The 22,848-nt window shown below is 48.2% G+C and overlaps 10 protein-coding genes across 11 annotated transcripts; 7 read left to right on the top strand and 3 right to left on the bottom strand.

The window, feature by feature from the left end:
• Nucleotides 1–831: 831 nt before the first annotated feature.
• FOIG_01783 (uncharacterized protein) lies at nucleotides 832–2,513 on the top strand (the record flags this gene model as incomplete). Its single annotated transcript, XM_031198767.1, has 2 exons — nucleotides 832–2,280; nucleotides 2,331–2,513. The coding sequence occupies 2 exons, from the start codon at nucleotides 832–834 to the stop codon at nucleotides 2,412–2,414; spliced, it is 1,533 nt and encodes a 510-aa protein (XP_031070804.1). The 3' UTR covers nucleotides 2,415–2,513.
• A 350-nt stretch (nucleotides 2,514–2,863) lies between these two features.
• On the top strand, nucleotides 2,864–5,695 carry FOIG_01782 (uncharacterized protein; the record flags this gene model as incomplete). The annotated part of the gene is made up of 1 exon (XM_031198766.1): nucleotides 2,864–5,695. One exon carries the CDS (start codon nucleotides 2,864–2,866, stop codon nucleotides 5,693–5,695), a length of 2,832 nt encoding a protein of 943 aa, XP_031070803.1.
• A 373-nt stretch (nucleotides 5,696–6,068) lies between these two features.
• On the top strand, nucleotides 6,069–7,370 carry FOIG_01781 (uncharacterized protein; the record flags this gene model as incomplete). Its single annotated transcript, XM_031198765.1, has 1 exon — nucleotides 6,069–7,370. One exon carries the CDS (start codon nucleotides 6,069–6,071, stop codon nucleotides 7,368–7,370), a length of 1,302 nt encoding a protein of 433 aa, XP_031070802.1.
• Nucleotides 7,371–7,552: 182 nt separating this feature from the next.
• On the bottom strand, nucleotides 7,553–8,230 carry FOIG_01780 (uncharacterized protein; the record flags this gene model as incomplete). Its single annotated transcript, XM_031198764.1, has 1 exon — nucleotides 7,553–8,230. The coding sequence occupies one exon, from the start codon at nucleotides 8,228–8,230 to the stop codon at nucleotides 7,553–7,555; it is 678 nt and encodes a 225-aa protein (XP_031070801.1).
• An 818-nt stretch (nucleotides 8,231–9,048) lies between these two features.
• FOIG_01779 (uncharacterized protein) lies at nucleotides 9,049–10,272 on the top strand (the record flags this gene model as incomplete). The annotated part of the gene is made up of 1 exon (XM_031198763.1): nucleotides 9,049–10,272. The coding sequence occupies one exon, from the start codon at nucleotides 9,049–9,051 to the stop codon at nucleotides 10,270–10,272; it is 1,224 nt and encodes a 407-aa protein (XP_031070800.1).
• A 182-nt stretch (nucleotides 10,273–10,454) lies between these two features.
• Nucleotides 10,455–14,289, bottom strand: FOIG_01778 (uncharacterized protein). Its single transcript, XM_031198762.1, has 7 exons — nucleotides 14,040–14,289; nucleotides 12,618–13,990; nucleotides 12,143–12,567; nucleotides 11,891–12,014; nucleotides 11,277–11,825; nucleotides 10,853–11,224; nucleotides 10,455–10,797 (listed from the first exon to the last, which is right to left on the bottom strand). Exons 1-7 carry the CDS (start codon nucleotides 14,143–14,145, stop codon nucleotides 10,531–10,533), a joined length of 3,216 nt encoding a protein of 1,071 aa, XP_031070799.1. The 5' UTR covers nucleotides 14,146–14,289; the 3' UTR covers nucleotides 10,455–10,530.
• Nucleotides 14,290–14,883: 594 nt separating this feature from the next.
• Nucleotides 14,884–15,402, top strand: FOIG_01777 (uncharacterized protein; the record flags this gene model as incomplete). Its single annotated transcript, XM_031198761.1, has 1 exon — nucleotides 14,884–15,402. The coding sequence occupies one exon, from the start codon at nucleotides 14,884–14,886 to the stop codon at nucleotides 15,400–15,402; it is 519 nt and encodes a 172-aa protein (XP_031070798.1).
• Nucleotides 15,403–16,127: 725 nt separating this feature from the next.
• Nucleotides 16,128–18,225, top strand: FOIG_01776 (uncharacterized protein; the record flags this gene model as incomplete). Its single annotated transcript, XM_031198760.1, has 2 exons — nucleotides 16,128–16,221; nucleotides 16,328–18,225. The coding sequence occupies 2 exons, from the start codon at nucleotides 16,128–16,130 to the stop codon at nucleotides 18,118–18,120; spliced, it is 1,887 nt and encodes a 628-aa protein (XP_031070797.1). The 3' UTR covers nucleotides 18,121–18,225.
• A 1,163-nt stretch (nucleotides 18,226–19,388) lies between these two features.
• FOIG_01775 (uncharacterized protein) lies at nucleotides 19,389–20,406 on the top strand. The gene is made up of 2 exons (XM_031198759.1): nucleotides 19,389–20,051; nucleotides 20,105–20,406. The coding sequence occupies exon 1, from the start codon at nucleotides 19,591–19,593 to the stop codon at nucleotides 20,038–20,040; it is 450 nt and encodes a 149-aa protein (XP_031070796.1). The 5' UTR covers nucleotides 19,389–19,590; the 3' UTR covers nucleotides 20,041–20,051; nucleotides 20,105–20,406.
• FOIG_01774 (uncharacterized protein) lies at nucleotides 20,278–22,767 on the bottom strand. Of its 2 annotated transcripts, XM_031198757.1 has the most exons (5): nucleotides 22,651–22,767; nucleotides 22,392–22,584; nucleotides 22,205–22,308; nucleotides 21,416–22,136; nucleotides 20,278–21,363 (listed from the first exon to the last, which is right to left on the bottom strand). In XM_031198757.1, exons 2-5 carry the CDS (start codon nucleotides 22,431–22,433, stop codon nucleotides 20,362–20,364), a joined length of 1,869 nt encoding a protein of 622 aa, XP_031070794.1. In that variant the 5' UTR covers nucleotides 22,434–22,584; nucleotides 22,651–22,767; the 3' UTR covers nucleotides 20,278–20,361. The 2 variants fall into 2 exon arrangements, with proteins under 2 accessions (XP_031070794.1, XP_031070795.1); XM_031198758.1 differs by lacking the exons at nucleotides 22,392–22,584; nucleotides 22,651–22,767 and having other exon boundaries at nucleotides 22,205–22,389.
• Nucleotides 22,768–22,848: the final 81 nt, after the last annotated feature.

Genomic DNA, 22,848 nt, shown 5'->3' with positions numbered 1-22,848 from the left:
TTATTGGGTTATAAATAACATTCCCTTTCAATCACGAAATAAATTCAATGAAGTCGTTTCAATCACCCATTTATCGTCAGGCCCGTTGCGGTTCTATAGCATGAATGTATGCCTAATAGAACTATGAGTGCACGAATGTATATCAATGTAAACAATAATGATGGCCTGTCGGCGAAGATGCCAAAATAAAGATCATCTTGGTTGAGGTTGGCCGACTGCGGAGAAATACCCCAGATTTCTCCATCAGTCCAAGCCCACGTTCTATCGGGCCGTTTATATCAGACTACGGTAGACCGGGGATGCTTCATTGCGGCATTGAAGGAACCTCGGAACATGCCCTGTTGGAGAAATAGTCTCGACTTGGCTCTTTTAGATGACCAATCCGACAAAGATTATAGAGAACCTTTCTTCCGGTCCGCCAATGGACCGAATTTTCTGCAACAGTACCGAAATAATAGCATAGCAAAGTATGCGACATGACGAATAGGTGAACCTCGCCAGAACAAGCAGTTTTAAACACACCTGCGACTTCATCTACCGGTCAACGGTTTTCTCCCCCGCATTTTCTCCCAGAAAAATTCCCTCGACTGTCCCAAATTAGCGGTTCTTCAACCGGTCCATTGAAGGTGGAGTCAAGCCATGTCATGACGTTTAGTCTGGGGATGGACCGGGATAGTGCTTAAAGTTGAAGAATCAAGCCAGTTCTTAGCGCACACTCTTAACGAAGTTACCCCATTCAGCAACCCTAACCACCCGCCCCCCGAGAAGTAAATGCCATGATTTATCACCAGTTGCTCATCGACAGTCTATAAAGACAACACTTTCCTCACAATGGACCTCAATGCTTCAGCAGCGTTGAACTACACCATGCCCAACATGTTCTCCCAACTTGTCGGCGCTTTCGCCCTCTTCACCGCGCTCCCCTTCGTGCAAGCTGCACCAAGCCATGACAAGCAATGCTCGACTTCGCGCACTGAGCACAAGCGCAAATTGTTTGTGCTCACGGATATCAGCAATGAGCCTGATGATCAGATGAGTCTTGTCCGGCTGTTGACTTACGCCAATGAGATTGACATTCAGGGCATTTCTGTGACGACTTCGACGTGGATGCCTGACAAGATTGACTATGAGTCTGTCGTTGGCGTTTTGGATGGTTATAAGAAGGTTGTGAATAACCTCAACGCTAATGTTCCATCTCACGCGCCTTATCCTTCATACAAGTACCTTCTTGACAGAGTTCATAAAGGTCATCCTGTTTATGGACGGAAATCACTCAATATGAGCTTGAGCGACGGTGCGAAAGCGCTTGTCAAGGCTGCTGATAAGGCGAGCGTCGACGATCCTCTTACAGTTTCTATCTGGGGAGGATCTGCGATTCTGGCTGAGGCCCTTCAGCATGTTTCTCGCACTCGAAGCGAAGACGCTGTTGACGCTTTCGTCGAGAAGCTTCGCGTTCTAGCCATCTCCGATCAAGACGACACCGGTGTCTGGATCCGTCTCCGTTATCCTCAACTCTTTTATGTCGTCTCTCTGCACGGATTCAGCGAATACACTGTCGCGGCATGGAACGGTATCTCAGGGGAAGAGTACCGTAACTTTGATCACGGCGGCCCAGACTCCAGCATTGTCTCTAATGACTGGCTCGAGAAGAATATCCGACTTGGTCCTCTGGGATCCCACTATCTTAACTGGTCTTTCATCATGGAGGGTGATACACCCGCTTTCTTGCCTCTTGTGCAGAATGGCCTGGGTGACGTGAACCATCCCGAGTGGGGTAGTTGGGGCGGTCGTTACACCCTCCTCGACCACACGAATCAGTCGCGCGTCTACGCTGATACAAGTGACTACGTCGTTGGCGCCAACGGAAAGACATTCACCAGCAAGTTTGCAACTATCTGGCGCTGGCGTCAGGATTATCAGTTCGACTTTGCTGCTCGTATGAAGTGGACTGTCAACTCCAAGTACTCTGAGAACAACCATCAGCCCGTTGCCATCGTCAATGGCTCTTGTGGCACTGCCCCATTGAAGCTCAAGTACAAGCCTGGCAGCAACATTGTTCTGGATGCATCAAACAGTTGGGATCCCGATGGTGATGAGCTCAAGTACGATTGGTTCCACTACCGCGAGCCTGGTGGTGCATACGGACGAGGCTTGGAAGGCTTTGACCCTTCGCTCAAGATGAGACCAATCTTGACGCCCAAGAGCCCAAATGTCAACATTACAAGGGTCAAGGATGATGGCAGCGTGGTGAAGCTGGAGACTACCAAGAGTCTGAATGATGTAAGTCATCTCTTTGACGACCATACGAGTGGATGCTGACTTGCTTTTAGACAATGCATATCATTCTTGCTCTCCGTGATGCGACGGAGAAGCCTCTTGCTACATATAGGAGAATCATTCTTGAAGCCATCTAGTCTAGATAACTATGCTGAGTATCATATAACAGTATACATCAGCATTCCATTACATCTTATATTTTCTCGCAAAGAATGTGCTTTACAGCTATTTACCAGCTCTTGGTACACTCAACTGCTATAATCTTCATATTTTCCCCTTTTTGGAGACTATCTATCTAGAAATTTCATTGAGATCAGCCAATGCAAAGAAGCAAGATGCATAAATTTGCCTTAGAACACAGGCAGTCAGGGAGTTGCTTGGCGCTTATGCAGTGGCGTTGAATGGTCATGTTGAGTGGACTGGCCTCGTGCGAATAAGCGGGGGTTGAAAGTCAGTAAATCCTCACATTGAAGCAGGACCTTTTCCTCAGCTTGCATAAGCATATCATCTCTAATCTAAAGCGCAGCCTGATCATCTCAAACACAAATCACGCTTGCTCAGAACCAGCTAGGTGGCATGCTTTAACATGGCCGAAGTTGCTGGTCTCGCACTTGGGGCTGTCGGGGTTGTAGGCCTTATCGGCGCTTTCAAGGACACCATCGACCTCTTCGGTCTCTTGGCCGAGTCTCGCGATCTGGGGCGAGACTATGAGATTTTGAGGATTAAACTCGATATACAGAAAACCCTTCTGCTTCAGTGGACTGATCGAGTAGGCCTCTTACGCCAAGACGACTATGACCCATATCTTGATCAAGCTCACACTCGGGAAGCAATCGGTCATACATTAAGCTGCATTCGACTTCTGCTAACGGATGTGACTACTCTAAAAAACAAGTATGGACTTGACGAAGCAAACGATCAAGAGGGTACCACGCCGCTCGTTTCGGTCTCCTCTATTAGTGCCTGGCGTATGGGAGTGTTCAGGACTCAATATGATGATTTCAAGAAACGAATAGCCCAAGGCAACGACAAGCCTTTCCGCAGCAGGGCACTTTGGGCTGTTCGAGACAAACAAAAGTTTGAAATTCTCATCAGAGACCTGGCAGATCTCATTACGAGTCTCGATAAGCTGATACCTGTCACCAGTAAACAGCCCGCCCTTCGAAATTTGGCCGATGACGACGTGAGGAGTATTTCTGGATTACAAAACCTAAAGATGCTGCTTGAAGCCTCCCAGGGGACGCACAGACTCATCTCAGAGTCTGCCCAACGGATCATATCCCGCGCCTGCGAAGAGATCATACTTAACCGACTCTGGTTCAGGAAGATACATGAAAGGAGGGAGACCGTGGCCGATGCCCATCTGGACACCCTTAAATGGGCTCTCTATCCCCCCAAGGACGAGGCTCACTGGCATGATCTCTCCCAGTGGCTCCGACAACCTTCTACACATGAAGTATACTGGATATCTGGCAAAGCCGGCAGCGGAAAGTCCACTCTTATGAAGTATCTTTATACCCGAGAGCGCACCCGCAAGCTACTTAAACAATGGTCCTATCCCAGAATGTGCATGATGGCCGACTTTTTCTTCTTCGATCTCGGAACAGAGGAGCAAAAGTCCTTTGAAGGTTTATCGCGGGCACTTCTATACCAACTTCTAAAGCCTAATCCGTCTCTCATAAACAAGGCCCTCCCGGATATGGTCAAGGAACTCAAGGAAGCGGACAACAATGATGCGAGCTTGCCATCACTATCAGAAATTCGATATGCGTTCAGGATTTTAACCCAAGAACCCAACATGCAGAAGTTTTGCATATTTATCGACGGGCTCGACGAGTTTAGAGGCAACATTCGGGAAAGTGTTTCGCTGATCCAAGAGCTCAGTCAGTCTAGTCACATAAAAGTCCTCGTGTCAAGTCGGCCTACCCCGGCTTGTGTGGCTGTATACCAGAACTTACCTAAACTAAAACTTCAAGACCTTACACGAAAGGACATCGGAGCCTATGTCAAGGATGTAATTGGAGGTCATTCATACATGAAGCGTCTTCTCAGGCGATCACCCGATGGAGCTAGAAGTGTTATAAATCAGCTTGTCGACAAGTCATCGGGTGTATTTCTTTGGGTTGTTCTGGCATGTCGGTCGCTTCTTTCCGGGTTTGAAGACTGTGACAGGCTACCAGAGCTTCAGAAGAGAGTAGACGAGCTACCACCGGAACTCGAGGATTTTTTCGACCTTATGCTTGCCAAGATCAATCAACGATACCAATATCAGGGGGCATATTTGCTGCTTCTGTGCTACGAAAGCCAACGGGCCTCGAGAAGTCCGGGTTGTCCGGCTCTTGCCAATATGGACACCCTTGCCTTAGCACTCGTCGACGATCTCGATGTGTCAGCAAATAGCATCGCGGGTCTTTCTTGGCAGGATAAGATAGATCTCTGCACTGTGCTAGAAGGGAGGCTACGCAGTCGGTGTGGCGGCCTGTTGGAGACTCAGCCGGCTGGCAACAAAAATGGTCAACTTGTGGGTGGAGTTGTTGTCTTCATGCACCGTACTGTCTTTGAGTATTTGAGTAACGAGTCCGTATGGGAGCAAGACTGCTTGAGAACAGACCCCTATGGCCCGGCGGTTCCTACAGGCCTATCGATGAGAGATCTATATCACATGATTCTTCACGTTGCTGAAATAGACAAGGAGGGCAAATCCCAAAGAATTGAGGCGCAGGTGATCTCAGCTCTACGGAGTGGTTTGTTCTGGACTCAGAGAGGCGACGCCATAGGCTTCTTTGAACAGCTACCCCACTTCCTAAGTGGACTTGTAGCTTGCAAATACGAACCCAAGGATCCGGTTCTCTCAGCTCTAGCCAAGGCTTGTCATGAGCTACCTGGCACTGCGACAAGAAATTACTTGCACGCACCCCTCCTCCTGGCCGCTGATATTGGTGCCCGAGAGTATATGATCAGAAATCCTGCATTCCGCACGCTTAACGGCCCTAGCATGCCAACATGTGGCTGCCCTCCATTAATCTCTCTTGAATTTCGGCCGTCATGGTTCAATCTAAACACAAGAAGCCGCCCATCACCGCAGAGTGTCTCAGTGCTTTTGAGATCCGGGGCCAACCCTCGACTTCGAGAAAATGTCTTCACGCCCTGGTTGCTCTGGTTGCAAGAACCATCGGGGCTCACGAGGAAAGACCGGACGAACGACGAATTGCTCCAGGCTATGGATGTCGCTGAGACCATGGTTAAGTACGACGCTGGGGGAATCAAGGATTTGAGGAAGTGGTTAGGCAGTGATGAGTATCGCAACCGGCCTATTCCTGTGACGCAAAGGGGGAACAAATTGCTTAAGTTCCTTGATGAACATGAAAGAATGATTTCGAACTTGACTAAAGACCATATTTTTGATAGGAGCAGATAGTGAGGATTCAAGAGATGGCGGCTAAGCAAGTATCTTGGTATGGCATGCGACAAGTTATTATGTTGGGGTCACAGGCTGCTCGAGCCAGCGAAAATGTCGACAGAAACCGCCTAATTAGGCGATCCTAGCAGTAGCTTTTCGGTTTATCTAGTAATTTTCAGAATCCGTTCTGTCGGTCTGACTCAGCCACGTTCATCAATTGGGCCATCATCCGACCCTGCCAATCGGATGGACATGTATGGAGGATGCCTGGATGGATGCTCAGCATAGCCTCCACGACAAATCCCTCCAAGTATCCATCCTGTCTTTCTGCTTCCCTTTAATACTCCAATGTCATCTCTGACTGTGCTGATTGATAATAAACCTCCATCCAATGGCCAATACCCTCCCGTCCGAACTTCTCACCAAAGTGTTCGAGAACATTAGCCCTTGCGACAATCCGAGACCTACCGTCCATTCTTGTCTAGTCATTAACAAGGAATGGTATGATGTTGCTCTTCGCTTGCTTTACAAGGACCTCGTGTTCTTTTTTGGTCCTCAATTGGATCTCTTCATAGCATGTCATGATCGATGGGCCGTTTCTTCTTTGACACGGTCTTTGACTGTCTACATAAATCGCCCACCTGAAACACCGGGAGGCTTTTACAGCGACACTCAGCATTCATTCCTTCAACTGGCGGCGGATGTGATTCCGCGCATGAACAATCTCAGGTCCCTCTCTCTAGCGCGCCATCACCGAGTCCCGGCCTGTTTCATCAAAAAGCCAATTGTTTCAGCCATTCTGAGAAGCATTCCGCCAAGTTGCACAAGTCTGGAGCTTGCTTTGGGAACGTCGGATATGATTGATATTGATGGACCTGAACTTCATCTTTGCGAGGATTTGCGCCCCCTGCTGCGCCGTATGCAGCATGTCCACATCGATATGAGCTCTCTGTGTGATGCAATGTTTGGCACCTGGGACTCGGATGACTGCTTTCATCCCATTGCTCTGCCAAATCTTCAAAGTCTTCACGTTCCTTGCGTTGGAATGCAGAACAAGACACTGTGTCCAGAACGCCACCAGCAGGATCAGGGGTCACTCTGGAAATCGATCATCACGGCTCTACAGCTGGTAGTTGAGCTGCCAGATACCGCCGATGCAGATATCACCGTCTTGGGATCAGTGGCGCCGTTGAGCTCCTACAAGCTGGATACTTACACGACACTGTTGCGCTGTCATATAAAAAAAGGGCGGACTACGACTTGGGCATTTCCCACCACCAAATACGTGGTTGGGGGGGAGTTGCAAGGTCGGAGTTGGAAGATGTTGCTCCTCTACATACGTTTGAACCACGAGACGTACATGACTAATAAACAATGGATATACACGTTAGCTGCCGGATGGCCGTGGAGAATACTCAACACAGACGCGAGGCTGCCTGCACCTTGGAGTAGCAGTGCCAAATGGATGCCAGACGAAAAGCTTAGGATCAAGACCTGGGAGAAGTGGGCGAAGGGGAGTCTAGATGAAGTGCCTATGCTATTGAAGAATGAGGAACTTGCTGGAATGCGGCTTATAGATGCAGAGGAGCGTGAGGGCTGTGACGAGGTTTGTCTGGTGGAAAAGACACCGGCTGGGTTTGTCAGACCAAGCCGCTGGCGCCGAGGCCAGCTTTTCAGGGCAAGTGGAGAATAAATCATTGTGTATTGACAATTTTCGTAACGTGACTTTGCTAGCTTACAGAAGCTTCAGGGCCAAAATGAAAAGATATGGGATTTGTGCCAAGAACTGTCTATGAAACTAACTAGGAATTATAACGGAAATCAAGAAATAATATCTAACTAACCAATGTACCTGAAGCTTTCATCTGGGATGCTTTAGTTGCTGAGAACAGGGGATTGTCCATCCCACTCGCTGGTTTCAGCTGCATCAATAAGCCATTTCCCAACACTCCCCCTAGTAATCTTGGGCATCCAAGCACAACCCTTTCCATCTTCAGGCCAGACCTTGACAGGCTGGGCTTCACCCTCGGCAAGCATAACAGGCCGAGAAAGAACAAATGTCAAACCACTCTCGCGCACCAGACGGTCAACCTCGTTATGATCCTTAAGTCCAATACCCATGCTTCCGTGGCTAAAGATCATCTTGCCGGGGAGATTCATAGAGCGCCACGATGAGCCAGCGCCTTGAGCTGAGTTTACAACAATCTTGGGGTGGATGTTGGCCTGGGAAATAGCAGCGAAGAGAGCGCGCATGCTCACAGCCATGAAGTCGGGTGTAGTATCAGGATGCAGAGCTGCGAAAGGAGACTCTGTGACTCTGACTTGTGCAAGAGCTGAGATGACTACTTGAGGAGGTTGAGGTGTTGTAAGAGCTTTGATGATGTCGGACTCTGAAGTTGGTGTTCCCTGAACGAGGGTGAGATTGGAGTGGGAGGGAAGTTTGGCGGAGTTTGTGTTGCGGACGAGGGCAGTGACTGTATGGCCGCGGGATAGAGCCTCTTGAACGGCCAGAGAGCCGTTGCGGCCTGTTCCGCCAATGAAGAGGAAGTGCATTGTGAAGGGGTTTTTGGTGGAGAAGCGGTAGTTGGTGTTGAGTGGGGTAGATCTGCGTAGATCACAGATGCCAAGCGAGAATAGTTGTAAGGAGTTGATGGAAGTTATGAGACTGGAGGCAAGGTCCAAGGTATTGGGGATGTTTGTAGAAGATGTTTGTGTGCGAATGGATTGATGAGTAGAATATCGTTCAGAGTTCCGCGTCCTTAGTCTTTATAGTAAATCCTCCTTCCATTCCTCCCTCCCCACCCGGCCGAATAATTCGGTCCCGACGTTTCGGCCGGGCGGTTGATGTGGCTATGCGAAAAACCGCGCCGCAGCTTAGAAATCAGCACTAACGAGTCCGAGCATTAGAACGGGCGCATGAATAAGCGAGCTAGCCTATCAAAAACAACCCAGAGAGTGTGTCAGAGGCTGTGCTGACCGTAAGCCGGCCGAGAAGGAGTGGATATCGGCCGGATGGATCGACTCGGCCGGTAGAAGAGGGGTTTTGGTCAAGATGATTGGTTGAGACGGATGTGAGCGGCACGATTGTGTGAGAATGAAGGGCTTTTTGGCAAAAGACCGACGCCGAGGAAATTACCGCAGGATGAGGATGGCTTAACTTGAGGATGGTGAGAGAGAGGATTGGGGTGGAGGGTGGTTGAGAGGGTTGTGTATATATAGCAGGCCATGGGCGAGGTGGTGATGCATCAGAAACTCATCAATCCTACCAACCTTCACATCTCACCTATACCCACTCTCAGAACACCAAAATAACACTACGCTATATACACCTTCAACTCTAAGTCTACCTTCTGCCCTTATTCAAGATCAACATGTCATCCCCACAAGTCGCCATCATCGGAGCAGGCCTCTCAGGTCTCGCCCTAGCCCTCGCTCTGCACCAACAAGGCATACAGTCCACCGCCTACGAACAACAAAGCGCGCCCCTCGACATCGGCGGCGCAATCATGCTATCCCCCAACTCCCTCCGCGCCCTAGACAAGCTCGGCGTCTTTGAACGCATGCTCCCCAAGTCCTACAAATTCCAAGACTTATACTTTTACTCCCAAGACGATAAACTAGTTGATGTTTTTGAGTTCGGCAATCAAGAGAAATATGGATACTCTGGTATTCGTGTTTATCGCTTTGAGCTCATTAATGTTCTTCTTGATCTCGTTAAAGAAGCCGGTATCAAGGTTGAGTACGGGAGAAAGTTTGAGAGCATTGTTAGTGAGACTGAAAACAGCGTTACGTGGCGCTTCACAGATGGGCGTGAAGAAACCGCTAGTCTTCTTGTAGGTGCGGATGGCATTCACTCTCGTGTGAGGAAATATCTTCATCCAGACTTGGAACCAAAGTTCACCAACATGATCGGTGTCACAGCTGCTGTTCCAGCGAGGCAGCTCAAGTTGGAGAACAATGATTACAAGCTTCCAGCTACTTTCATGCATGACAAGCGCGGCGCTTTCGTTATTGCACCGCAGTTGGCTGATGGTTCGGAGGTTCTTATTGGAAAGCAGAAGACTTTCGTTGGTGAAGATCCAGGCCGTGATGCTTGGAAGGCTATGAACTCTGATAAGACGTGGTGTGTTGACTTCCTCCGCGAAGGCAACGAGGACTTCCCCGCCATCGTCGCAAACTCTACCTCGGAAATCTCGCCCGACAGAGTCAACCTCTGGCCGTTTTATCTTCTCCCCAAGCTTGAGACCTGGGCTTCCAGCGCCAAGCACGGCCGCGTCGCTATTCTCGGTGACGCAGCACATGCCATCCCTCCCACCGCTGGCCAAGGCGTGAACCAGGCTTTTGAGGATGTATACACCTTCGCCGGTGTTCTTGGGCAATTGAAGGAGAAGAAAAGTGAGGGTCTTAGTGACGCTCTTGGAAGGTGGCAGAAGGGAAGACAGGAGCGTGTTGATAAGATCATTGAGTTGAATAATGAGATTAATAAGAGGAGGATGCCTAAGCAGGCTGATGTTGAAACTAAGCCGTTTGATATCGATTGGCTTTACTCGGTTGATTTGGATGAGATGGTGAGACAGTTTGTTGGTACTGATTAAGAGAGGTGACTTGGACGGAAGATGCGAGGATTGGGGCATATCGTTAGGTTAAAAAATAATAAGAAGATTCAGTTTTTAATGCAGAAGCTTTTTCTCCTTTCCATTTACTACAATATCAGCGAGGCCGCGCTCATACCAAATTAAGCATTTAGCTGATGTGAATACTAAAATCAAGGTCGTTTGCTTGCTTTTGCGTTTCTCGAGCTGGCAAAATAGCTACCCCAGAAACAGTTCCCCAACAGCGGATTAGATACCTTATTATCGACCCTCGCCTCTTGAAATAGTGATAGGACCAGCCGCTTCGACGATATTTGCATATCGAGGCCACCATTTCATCGTCACCCATATTCCGACGCACTCATCACTGGACTCTGAACTCCCGTCCAGGCATCCCTGTGAGCATGTCCTGCTACATCCAAGATGGTTGAATTTGAAGACTTCGTAATCTGCTGGATCTTTCTGTCGTGGTTGATCGCACGAACCAGAAGGGGACAGGGAGTATACCCGGCCAGCACTTGTATGGAACTAACGCTTCGTTAGAATTTGAATCCCAGGCTGAAATCCGTCGTGCCATGCTTACCACTACATCACTCTCGTCTTTCCAAAGCTGTAAGTCCATGCGGGTTATCCATTCCTCGCTCCCAAGACTAAAAGACGACTTGACGCCATCAGCGGACCCTGCAGTCCTGGATATCTGGACAGTGCCATAGTCTAAGACGAAACCGGAGAGCTTTCCAGAGTTGGGGCAAAAGACAGCATGAATCCGCGAGACTGTGCATAAGTTACCTTCATCGTCCTCAACCTGCCAAGTCAGTTTGTATGGTGCGCGGCTGTTTGGCCAGATGCGCATCATGCTGTTCAAGGTCAGAGAAGTCCGTGGGAAGTGCTCCGACGGTTTTGTGAGGACGTAGGTGTAATCGCATTCGCGATTGAAAATCCAGACTAGGCCCATCTTTTAGACTGTTAGAATCGAGTCTGATCTTCTTCTTGACTGGCGTCCTTACCAGGTGCTCGTAGGGATTCTCCACAAAAGAGTACGAGAGCATCTCTTGTTTGTCGCCAAGGACAACTTCCATGTCTTGTTGTCCAAGCCCTGTTTTGGTGATCTTGATACCTGTGATCCTGCCTGCGTTCTCTCTCGAATTGTTGCCTGGCAAAGATTCTTGCTGCTGCCAGAAAGTGAAGCTACATATCCTTTCGCCTTGCTTTACTGAAAGGTAGCCGACTTCACAATACCACTGGCCAATGTAAACAGGATGAGCTGAATCCCAGAACTCGAAGCAGAGTCCGGCAACATGATCAAGCCCCCTTGTTCGTCCTGGCAGACCTCTTGACACACCTATGCGTCGTATTCCAGATAGCATGACTGAGGTAAAGCAGCCCTCGGAGCGCCTAAGAGAACCAGGTGCCTTTTCCAATCCATCTTTACTCATTGGGAAACTATGTGGATTACTGTTTTCCATATTGGTATCTGTGAAGGGTATTTGCGAGAGGTTAGCAGCTAAATGAGTAACGTACTGTACGCCCAGTGATTGAAGTGCTCCTGAACGCAGCTAAAATGGTTGTTGACTGATCAGTCATGTGCATACGAGAAGCTCCATCCAAAAATGTTACGTACCTGAGCTCTGGCAAGTATTGCGGAAATGGGCATCCCTGAAGGCGGGATGATTGTTTGCCATGATTGCGCGACTTGGTCACCCAAGGATAGACACGTACGTCGAAATTCCAAAGTCCGGTCATGGCTAGTCCTTAGCTATGATTTGCGCCAGTTAGATTAGTTTTCGTCCATGGTGAATCGTTAAAGATTGCTAGAGACTATACCTTAATCGCACGGATGTTCTCAGTCTCTGAGGAGGCATCTGGTTCGGACTCCAGTGAAACGATTCTCTCGCCCCCTGGTCCGTCTATAGAAAAGGATTGCTCTATACAAGTAGAGCGATCGCTTGTGGTATTTATGACCGTCCTCGTACCGTAACTCCTTGTACGACCACCCACATAGGAAAATGCAAAACCTCTGAAGGAGCCGTGCTCGTCATCGTGTAAAGCGGTGATTCGGCTGAGACGTGAAATAAGGGTTCCTCCAGGCCCCCCAAAGCCCAAATTCAAGACATATAATGGGTCAATGGTCTGCTGATGGTTGGGTGTAGAGGGATGAATGACTCCATGCACGGAAGTGTCTGGTTCGGTAGGATGCCACAGCCCAGACATAGAACCTGCTGTTTTCGTTGCCGCAACTTGCATGTTTGCGATTTGAATTGCTTCTTCAAGAACCTGAAATGAGACAGATTTGCATGCCTGAATGTCTTGTTAACCGGATCCTGGATTGGAGAGAGGCTAAAACTTACATCGAAACCGATTATTGCTCCACACAACTGGGAATCAATTTTCGGCTCCAAAGTTGCTACCCCAACACCGTCAGGAGGATCAGTAACAACACCAATGTTTTTCCAAACGATGGCATCAGTCCCGTTGTCGATGCGAAAACTAAGACCAACTATACCGCTTGCAGAGGCAGCGACCCGCATCCCGGTCAAGCGATGGTTTGGACCGAAAGGTACATGAATTTCTGTCTGAGGCACAATATAGCCAACACTAGTAATCTCTTTGAAGCCGTTCACTTCACTCTGTTCGGAGAGTCTTAAGCCAGATATGTAATATATACCGTCAAATAGTATGCGTGACAGGGATATCCTCGAGCCGATATCCGGGTTTTGGGGTAGGAAAATGATGCATTGAAAACCAAATAGTCGTGCGCCTATGTCGCTGGGAGAATAATCATGAGCATCTTCTATAATCGGGGTCTGTATAAATTGTCCAGGCTCGTAACGTTGTGAAATTACATCCTGCTCAACGCTTTGGCGGTCTTGAAGACACAGGTTCTGGTCAAGAAGTGATATCAAAGAGCGAGCCACAACATCGAGGCAGAGCCAAATTCGGCGGCGGTTGCGCATGTGACCAGTTCCCGTCTCGCCGCTTAAGCTACACTTCAAGTCAAAGTAAAGTGTGCGCCAGTTGACCTTGGAGTTAGATGGCAAGCAAAGCTTGTTCTCGGAGGGGAAGAACCCCATCTCTCTGTCGACCGAAAAGCGACTTTTCCAGAAGTCCTGCGAGAGATGGTCAGGACTGGTCAGCTTCGACACGAACTTTGAGGAAAGTCGCAAGTTGCAAAGGTCTGTTGATTCCATCATGGTGATAACCAAATGCACAATTTCAGGTGAAAGCCTTGCGAATATATCGTCAGAAGGCTGAAAGTCAGGTGTGGTGTGAGGCAGTTCAAAAACATCTTTAATTGCCTGGGTTGCAGAACCAAAAGTGAGCGTGCTAGGATCGGCTAGGAGAAAGTTCCAGGACTCAGGCAGAATCAAAGGTGACTTCCAGAACTTCAGGGCACCACCAAAGTCATGGTTCGGGCAAGGAACTTTGAAGCGGTCATACGGGAGACAGTAGAGAAGCCGGAATAGAAGTTCTGCGATACGTTGCGGATCAGCCTGGTTTTCTTTCGACAAGGAAACCTTTCGGAGTAACAGCTGCCAGCAGGCTTCGTGAAAAGCAAATGTCCATGTCCCAGTCGGTGGCGAATAGTTCAAGTAATGCAATGTCAATTCATGTTCTGGGCTCATATATGATGTATCATGGTCGCTGCTAGCCAAAAGAGCGCTTGCATCGAGATAGCCAACACCGGTGAGGGTCACTCTTGACAATCCTCCATGAGACGTGACTGTGATCAAATAAGCGTCTGGAACGATCGCATTAAAACTTGTACTAACCTGCACGGATTTCTTGCTTCCAGTCTAGTCGCTTAGGAGGGTCACCTGGTAGCGAAGATGGGCATGGCACAAGGATGACTCCACAGAGAACACAGAACTGGTGCATGATTAGCTCGAAGTGGAAATCTCCACCACCTCGTTCTGGCAGCCGTATAGGTTATAGTTTCTGTCGATACTGAGTCACAGCATGCGATGAAGCCGGCTAGTCATGGGAAAAGAATGAAAACAAATGCTGGAAGTTGTCGGTAGGTAGTCAGTGAATGTGAAGTTGACTGGCTGCCTGCAGAAAGTTGTGGGTTAGGGGTACTAATGCCTGAGGCATAAGACGCACTATGGTCGGGCCGAGCTAGCAGCGCTTATGAACCACCCAGCCCTGATTTTACCCGCTAATTCGCAGCCCTGAACCGCGATGGTACCTAAAGTTAGCAACGGCCTGGCGTGTCGCCGGCCAATGTGGCCCCGTAGGCGCGCGCCTTTTTCCCTCAGTGGAAGGTAAATTGAAGTTTGTTTCAGCAGCCAATAGTGACGATTAAACCTTTGGCTCGACGGCGGCTAAAGGGTTTCAGGTTATCTGTACGAGATGTTCAGCATTGGATAGCCTGGCAATGTTGACGTTTGAGCTGGGTATAAGAGTTAAATGACTCCCTCCTTAGAATTGGATATCCGGGCAAAAAAGCAGTAAACCACATGTACATACTCTCTTATATACTCTTTTGCATGCATCTTTCTTGATTCTACTCAACTTCTTGGTATACTTTTCAACATCTATCAAACCACTCAATCAATATGGCGGACGGACAGGTTTTCAATTTCTACAAACATTGGCTTTGCCAGCGCCCTTCTGATGGCGCAGAAGTCCGCGTATGAGGAACCTATCCAGATTCTCTGGAACACCATTCTCCAGTCTTGGTTCCCTGCTGTCGGAGGACAAACAGCTTACAAGCTCGCCACCAAAGCCTCAGTCTTGGCCAACAATGACCAGTCTGATGCAGTCGTTATCGAGGTTCGATTGGTCGGTGCTGGACTCGTCCGGGACTCGACGATGCTCATGGAGTACCAGATCTTCATGGTTGAATGCAAGAGCTCGGAGCACGATAGCAACAGCGGATGGGCCTCGGCTGCAACCCAGCTCACCCATTACATGGAGCAAAACACCAATGTGTCTAGGAGGCTTTTTGGAGCTGTGGCCATTGGAACCAAGGTGCAATTTTATGAATGGGAGTACCGACACAATCGGTCATCTCTGCGACCAATTCACCCTGCGCGACTGGACCTGGGTGATGCTGGGGATCGTCAAACACTCGAGACGATGTTGGACCATGTTAGGACTCAGGGATGGAATCTGGCACAGCTTAGCACTTGAGAGTTTTCTTTAGCCATATGATCAAGAAGGAAATCTTGTCGTCATTTTACGTTGTATATATCCTTCTCTCGGCTATAAGTGGCTGTCTTGAGGATGTCTAGATAGCCACAATTGTATAATTTATACCATGCACACAATGCAATAACGAGACTAGTTAGAAAGAAAAATCAGTTTAACAGATCTGAGTGTTAGTAACATTTCAACCAAGACGCACAGATATCGTCAGTTAATAAAAGCTTCCTTCAGCCAAGACCTACTTTACAGGGTCTTCTCAGTCCAGTGACCCTGGGCCAGCTGGGCAAGGTCCACAGAGATCCACAATCCATGATGTACGTGCTGTAGAAGTGCCTCTTGACGCTTAATTGTCGGCTGGGCTTGTTCTATGCTCCTGTATTACATTTTGTAGTTTATAGCTTAAGGTAGGATGTTCTATACTTCAAAAGCATCAAGCGCTAACTTTATCTTGTATTTGCTCTTTGCAGTCTGTCTCTCGCTTAAATTTAAGATTGCTTGCTTTATGCCCGCTAGCTCTGAACTATTGAACAGACTATTGATTCTCATTAAATAAAATAAAAACATGAGCTGATAATTACGGGCGAAGGTATACCACAGAGATGCGTTTTGTTTTGTTTTCGATTTCAATTTTCTTCTTCCCTTTTCATCTGCCTTTAGGCTGGCGCATACCTCTCTCCCTCCGTCTTTACAGGTGTCGCTCGTTAAACACCATGCATTCCAAGGCAATCTCCTTCCCGGTTTTGAGCTTGTTGGTGGCGCAGTCGGTCGTCGCAAGCCCGTGTAAACCGTTATCCTTCAGCACCCGTAAGTTCAAGCCAATCTTAAGTTTGGCTGAACTACTCAAGTAGTGCCAAGCCACTGGGAATAACTTCATTGTCAGGTGAAATCTTGTCTTACTAATTGTGATTAGGCTCAAGTGCCTTGACTACTGCTTTAGAGTCTATAATATCTATCTCTGCACCATCTTCTACAGGCTCTGAAACAATTGTCTTGGAGACAACCTCGACCAAGAGCGAGGCTGTTACTACCGCGGAGACAAATGTCGCAGGTACTGGTACAACCACTGCGATTACCATCGATACAGCCATTTCTAGCACGAAGTTGTCTACAGAGACTGAAACTTCTCCAAGTGTGATTGAAACACGTACTCTCGCCACTCAGGCTACGACTGTAGCTAAGGGTAGTACTTCTGTGGCTGATGATCCGACCACCACGACGATTGCTGTCTCCACAGCTGCTGAAAGTGCTACTACCACCGAGATAAGTGAGGCTGAGACCGGTATTGAAACTTCAACTGCCATCGACAACACTGCAACGATCGCACATACAACAACCGGAACCGAAACTACCAGTGAAGTTGGTGCAACTACTACCGAAACCGAAACCGCAATGGTGTCCCAAGGCAGCACAACAGTTACAACCGAGGAGAGCACGGCATCAGCATCCCAGGATATCGCAACAACTACAGCTAAAGATAGCACTACATCTGTCTCTATGGGCAGCACAACGGCCGAGGGAAGCTCTACGACTAGTGACAGTGCCAACTCATCTTCTGAGTCCATTACAACATCAGCAACAGATGATAGTGCTACATTAGTTCAAAGTAGCACTGTAACATCTGGTGACGGCATCACTACCATTGCAACTTCGTCCATAGCCATTACTACCACGACTTCATCGGAATACAGCACTACAACGACCGATGCTAGTACAACAACAGAAACTGATGGGGCTGCGCTCTCTACCACGGCTTCATCCGAGGACATCAGTACAACGGCCAAGGATAGCACAACCGCCATGACTACTTCATCAGAAGTTGGTACTGAAACATCTGGACTCAGCGCAACAACTTCTGGTGAAAGCACTACTACTGTCATAACTTCATCAGAAGACAGCAGTACCACTATCGTAGCTTCACAAGGAGAGAGTACTGCGGCAACTGATGGAACAACTACTACCGCAGCTGCTGCTGAGTACAGCACTACGACTTCTGCAGAAAGTATTACAACAGCTAAAGACAGCACAACAGTCGCTGAACAGAGCACTACAACAACTGATGAGCTTACTACCACGGCCGCTGAGAGCACCACTACCGCAGCGGCCACCACCACCGGCTGCATTCCACATACTGTTCTTGCAAGCCCTACACCTTTATTCACCTCAGGAGACGTTCACATTGATGAATATGACACCGTGCAACTTCCTTTCCAAGTTGGTATTTACGGCTCCCTCTCAAATACAGTCTATGTCGGTGTGACCGGAATGTTATCAATCCTCGAAGCACCAAAGTTTGAGTACTCCGGCAGCTACTATCTTCCCTTCCCTTACTTCCCGCCGGTGTCCATCTTCCCATACTGGGGTGACCAGTTCACCTCTACCGAAACTTGTGGCTCAGGCATTTCGTACGCTGTCCACGAGACTTCTAGGGGGCAGACGTTCACTGTTGAGTACAACACTATCGCTGTAGGAGGCAATGGTGTGGACCTTGATCACTTCACGGTTAGTCTGTACAAGGATCATCCGGGGTTGGTGAGATTTGTGTACTATCACACTGAAAATAATGGACGAGGTGCGACTGTTGGTATTCAAGCGGGTAACTCATATTCGCAGTACTCTTATGACATGAGATCTATACTGGACAATTCATACGTTGAGATTGATACGAGCAGTGGAGATGCTCTCACCACCAGTGGTCAGCTGTGATGGGAGCTTAGGGGGTTTGCGTATATATAGAGAGGCGGCATTAATGGAAGAATCTGTTCTTAGTACAAAATAGTTTAATCTATCCCATAGATCTCAAGATACGGCAACGATGCATATCACAACATATCTGAGATGCGCTATTCTTTTTTGTGATTTAGCATCAGGTACCATGCTATATCTCTCGAAGATTTCTCGCGTATATCAATTAAGCTCAGTTAATCAAGAAAATCCGCAGGTAGGAAAAGCCATCTCGATACTAAAAAATATTATTTGCCTCGCATCAATAAAACTGCCTTCCTGTTTCGTGATACAACTGTCGAACTTCAACATAGCATGAGGGTCATCTGATCTGAAGATATCGGCATTACTCACTATAGCAGCGGCCGACTACAAGGTATCATAGATATAAGCCCTGTCTCTCAATCTGCAGGATCATCAGTATTATTTAGTCCGAGGGCCCGTTCTGTCTCGCTAGTTAACCAATTGACAGCCATCGCCACTGCGAACCCTGTCACTCAGCGAGAACTGTTGTGCGTTTCCGAATCGACCCTTTTCCGTATTTGGTATGGCAGGTTGTATTACGATGTGGATCGTGCGCGTAGATAGAGAGGCGTATCAAGCTTGTTTTTAGTTGTATACCATTTAAGCATCATTCAACGTTAATTCATGCCTCTGAAAGCAGTTTTGTCTATAGATTTATAAGTACTGTTATGTTCATTTCTAATCGCGCCTCGAGCATTATGTTATCTGCATTGACCCATGAGTTGCCCTGGGAGTATTTAACTTCATGTCCCGAACTTATTTGCCGCTGATGATCAAATCGCCCCCGTAGCTGATATCCAGACAGCCTAATTGTGTCAGATGCGAATACTACCTTCTCAATTGATTCAAACAAAGGTCTTGGTCAGCAGAAGAACTTCTGTAGTTTTTGTTTAGTCCCCATTCTCTTCCCGCCGAAGGATTCCTTGGCAACATAAATCCCATCAGCCTAGAATCAACACGCCACTGAAAACCATCGTGAATAACCTCACATTCGGCCCCCAACTTAGTCTCGATCAGTCGATACTTATCAAATACGACGCTGAGCATCTCCAATACCATGGTAACAACAACTGCAGAGCGAATGCTATGGTAACAGCGAATGCAGAGGCGGGTTGACGTTGCTTCACCTTCCATTTTGGGTCTAGACGCTAGGCAAAAGGAGCACGGAGAGCAAAAGTGCCAGACTTATCACTGGACCGACTTCCGAAAATGTTTGAAGAGCTTATTTTGGGTACATCTTTCTAGGATCTTTTGATCGGGCTATCGCGGTGACTGTGGAGGTTGGAATATCGTGTTGTTGGTCGTGAAGATTCAAGTATAAAGGAGCAACACTCTCGTCATTAGATATCAGTTCCTCTCAGCAGTCAGACTCAAACAAATAAACCAAACCAATAAAGAACATCTTCGAATAACTCACCAACTGCCAAAATGAAGTTCCTCCCTCTCGCAGTCGCCCTCTTCGCAACCCTCACCGTTGCCGCGCCGTCCTCCCCAAGCGACATCCAAGCCCGCTCATGTGTCTGCAAGAAAGTCGGCGACGACTGGATCTGCACCGGCACCAAGTGCTACGACAAAGTGAAGCGCGACCTCGTCCCTCGCCAGTGCTCATGCCACAAGATCGGCGACGAGTGGCTCTGCGGCGGCCCCAAGTGTCCCCGCGACCTTCCCGAGGAGAACAAGCTTGCGAAGAGACAGTGTTCGTGCCACAAGGTTGGCGACGAGTGGTTGTGCGGTGGTCCCAAGTGCCCGAGAAGTTTGCCCGCTGAGGAGAGTGGGTTGGAGAAGAGGCAGTGTTCTTGTAAGAAGGTTGCTGGGGAGTGGATTTGCAGTGGACGAAAGTGTCCTCGGGACTTGTCGCACCTTATGGGTGAGGAGTAAATCCTTGTCGAGTAAGTGGTCTGTTCTCTGGATGAGTATTGCTCTGAATCTGACATATTCCTAGACCCATTCATTATCGCCAAGCGGGAAGCATCCGGTCGATCATCAGTTAAATCCACCTATGCGAGATTGGTGTCTTGGCAGGAACTGGTTGAGAGGGTAATCACGGATAGCACCGTATGAATATATATGACTTACAAACCAAGCCCTATTCGTATTAGTAGTAAAGTGAAAAACGTCTCCTAGCTCGTGAGACGAGCATCCCAACTACTAGTTCAGAATTGAGTAGCCATTTCAATCGTGTATTCTTTATTTATGTTTCTATGTATGAATGATATCGAGATCATGCTCTCTCTCGCCCCGTTTGACCTTCCAAGCCGCACTATGACTTAATCGTACAAGCTCCATGACAAATTCACTGATTTCCTGAATATGCTCAATCTCTTCCATCGGAAGTCTGTCAGACGGGACCTTGCGCGTGATTTTGCTTATCGACGATAAGATATGCAAATCATTATCTGCCGAAGAACCAAGCGGGTGGATGAGAATGTTCATGAAGAGTGGCATCGCAGCCATAGGTGCATAGTGCGAGACTATCCACAGTGAATCTTCTTTCCAGAGGTCCACTATCGTGTACAATATTCGAAAAATGGAACGGCTTGCTTCGATGGAGAGATCAGCGCTGGAGTGGACTACGCTGTGGAGATCATCTGGGAGATTCTCCTCCAAGTCGCCGCATTTTCGGACCAGTGTATGGATGTTGATAATGGTAAACAGGTAATCGAGCTGCAGGTTTATGAGATATGTCCGATCTTGCAGATTCATAGCAGCAGGTAGTGAGAACGATAGGTCTGATAAGATCGATAAACGTGGTCGATATCGCGGATCAACTGATAAGCGCCATTCCTCAAGCTCATCATCAAGCTGCCGAACGTGCGCAAGAAGTTCGCCTTCCGTGTACTTGAACGCCCGTGGAGAACATAGAATGTTGCTTGCGTTTTCCTTGATTCTCGCAAGGTTTGTATCTCGTGGATGACTGTACCATAGCGTCTGATCTTCAGCATCACTTATATCACAGTGATCCGAAGTGAGTAGTGGCGGCTTGTCTGTTCGTAGAGACATATCCTTGTCATAACAATAACAGATCCAGAATAATCTCCGGAGGTGAAGTCTTGTTTGGTCGTCGAATGTTGGAATATGCTGAGGAAAGATTGCTGGTCGTGATAGAGGGAAATGGCCGCCGAGATCGCATACCATGCGACATGCGCTTGCGAAGCTAACAGCTGCTTCGCGACATTGTCCTCTGGTGTTTTGACTTGCCCACTGAACTTTGTAAGATTCGATCTCGATACTCAAAAAGGTTAGGTTTACTCACCAGAAGAAGAGTTCCCTGCAAACTGTCCAAGCTAGTAATGCCACTCACAACACCCAACAGCCGTGAAGTCTCACTAACACAATCCCTCGGCTCAAAAGAAAACCCCAACTGCTGAGCATCAGTCGTCCTCACAACAAGAGCAATCATAGCCCAAAGACAAGCCTCAGCAGGCGCCCGTCTCCCCAAATCAACAACCCCCTCGTCAAAAGCCCTACCCAGCGTCCCCTCAAAGAGGCCTCTCTCCAAAAACGGAAAGATAACAGCTGTTGTGGACTTGAAAAATAACTCAACGACATGCGTGCAGATGGCCCTCGGCGGCAGAACCCTCGGTGTTTCAGAAAATGAAATAGAGCCAAGTGGCGGCGCAGGATTACCGAAAATGTCAAAGTTTTCGAGAAATACGCGCTCCCCTGCACCATCTGAAATCCACTGCCAGCCGCGATTTGAGAGAATGCCAATTCCCTTGAAATACCAATTTGTGCCGATGTGGCAGCGGCATAATTTGTAAACTGGCTTTGCGCGCGTTGTAGGCGATACTCCAATTGGACTTATCACCGGCTGTCGAGTGATTGGAGAAGAAGCGAAGCGAAGACTTGTTGGTTCAGACCATGGTGAGGGGCCTCCAACAGACATGTTTGTGCTATTCGTCAACGCCGTTTGAAGCGCCTCCTCGAGCGTTTCCACGCGGCGTGATAGTTCCTGGACGACATCGGAAGTAGTTCTGAAAGGGTCAGTCTGAAGCACCCAATGGAACGGTTCAGCCTTGGCAATCAAGCTTAATGAGCTTACCTTTTGTTTGGGTCCTTCTGGATCACTCTATCAAAGGTGCATGTGAGCCCCTGGCTGTCGCACCAGTCACATGGATCACCTTGAGTTTTGATCAGGCATTGAATCTATAGCAAGGGTTATTATAATTGCTGATGCTAAATGATGTCACACTGGAGGAAGGGAGGGAAACAAAACATGTTTTTATTACCTTTCGCTTATAGCATGTGTCGCAGGCTCGTCGGGGAGGCATTGCGAGGGGGACGCAGAACCTTGGAGTGTAATCGGAGAGACGGAAGCGAGACGTGGGAGAGATTGACGGAGAGGCGGGTTTCCGTGGGGCAGAAAATGTAATGTGTTGGTGCTAGACCTAGTGTGAGCGGTACAGTTGGCACGTGGATCTGCTGAATTAGAGTGTTAGCGAGACAGGGATCAAGATCAAATCATTGATGATTGTCTCGCGCATTTACCGCTGAGGCCTGAGAGGGGAACCTTTTCTCCGCGTCTCTTTCAATTGAGAATGCAAACGTAGTTGAAAAGGACAGAATAAGCTTGGAGTGTCCAAACGAGTCGACGTTTCATCTTGATCCCAAATCTCGATCTGTCAAAACAGGCCTCCCAAGCTACAGGGTAGCATAAAGTGCTGTAACCTAACGTAAACCTTCTAG

This window comes from Fusarium odoratissimum (assembly GCF_000260195.1).
Source record: "Fusarium odoratissimum NRRL 54006 unplaced genomic scaffold supercont1.2, whole genome shotgun sequence".
Classification (NCBI taxonomy): domain Eukaryota; kingdom Fungi; phylum Ascomycota; class Sordariomycetes; order Hypocreales; family Nectriaceae; genus Fusarium; species Fusarium odoratissimum.
The sequence above is the reverse complement of the archived record's forward strand: the minus strand, read 5'-3'. Positions and strand labels throughout refer to the sequence as shown.

What these genes read in the sequence shown, in the direction of transcription:
- FOIG_01778 (XM_031198762.1), bottom strand. Translation starts at nt 14,145, where the DNA reads ATGCACCAGTTCTGTGTTCTCTGTGGAGTCATCCTTGTGCCATGCCCA. An exon ending in GAAGCAAGAAATCCGTGCAG is followed by an intron (nt 13,991 to 14,039) that starts GTTAGTACAAGT and finishes ATTTGATCACAG; the next exon opens with TCACGTCTCATGGAGGATTG. An exon ending in CAATACTTGCCAGAGCTCAG is followed by an intron (nt 11,826 to 11,890) that starts GTACGTAACATT and finishes CAACCATTTTAG; the next exon opens with CTGCGTTCAGGAGCACTTCA.
- FOIG_01775 (XM_031198759.1), top strand. Translation starts at nt 19,591, where the DNA reads ATGAAGTTCCTCCCTCTCGCAGTCGCCCTCTTCGCAACCCTCACCGTT.
- FOIG_01774 (XM_031198757.1), bottom strand. Translation starts at nt 22,433, where the DNA reads ATGCCTCCCCGACGAGCCTGCGACACATGCTATAAGCGAAAG. An exon ending in CAGAAGGACCCAAACAAAAG is followed by an intron (nt 22,137 to 22,204) that starts GTAAGCTCATTA and finishes TGACCCTTTCAG; the next exon opens with AACTACTTCCGATGTCGTCC. An exon ending in TGCAGGGAACTCTTCTTCTG is followed by an intron (nt 21,364 to 21,415) that starts GTGAGTAAACCT and finishes TACAAAGTTCAG; the next exon opens with TGGGCAAGTCAAAACACCAG.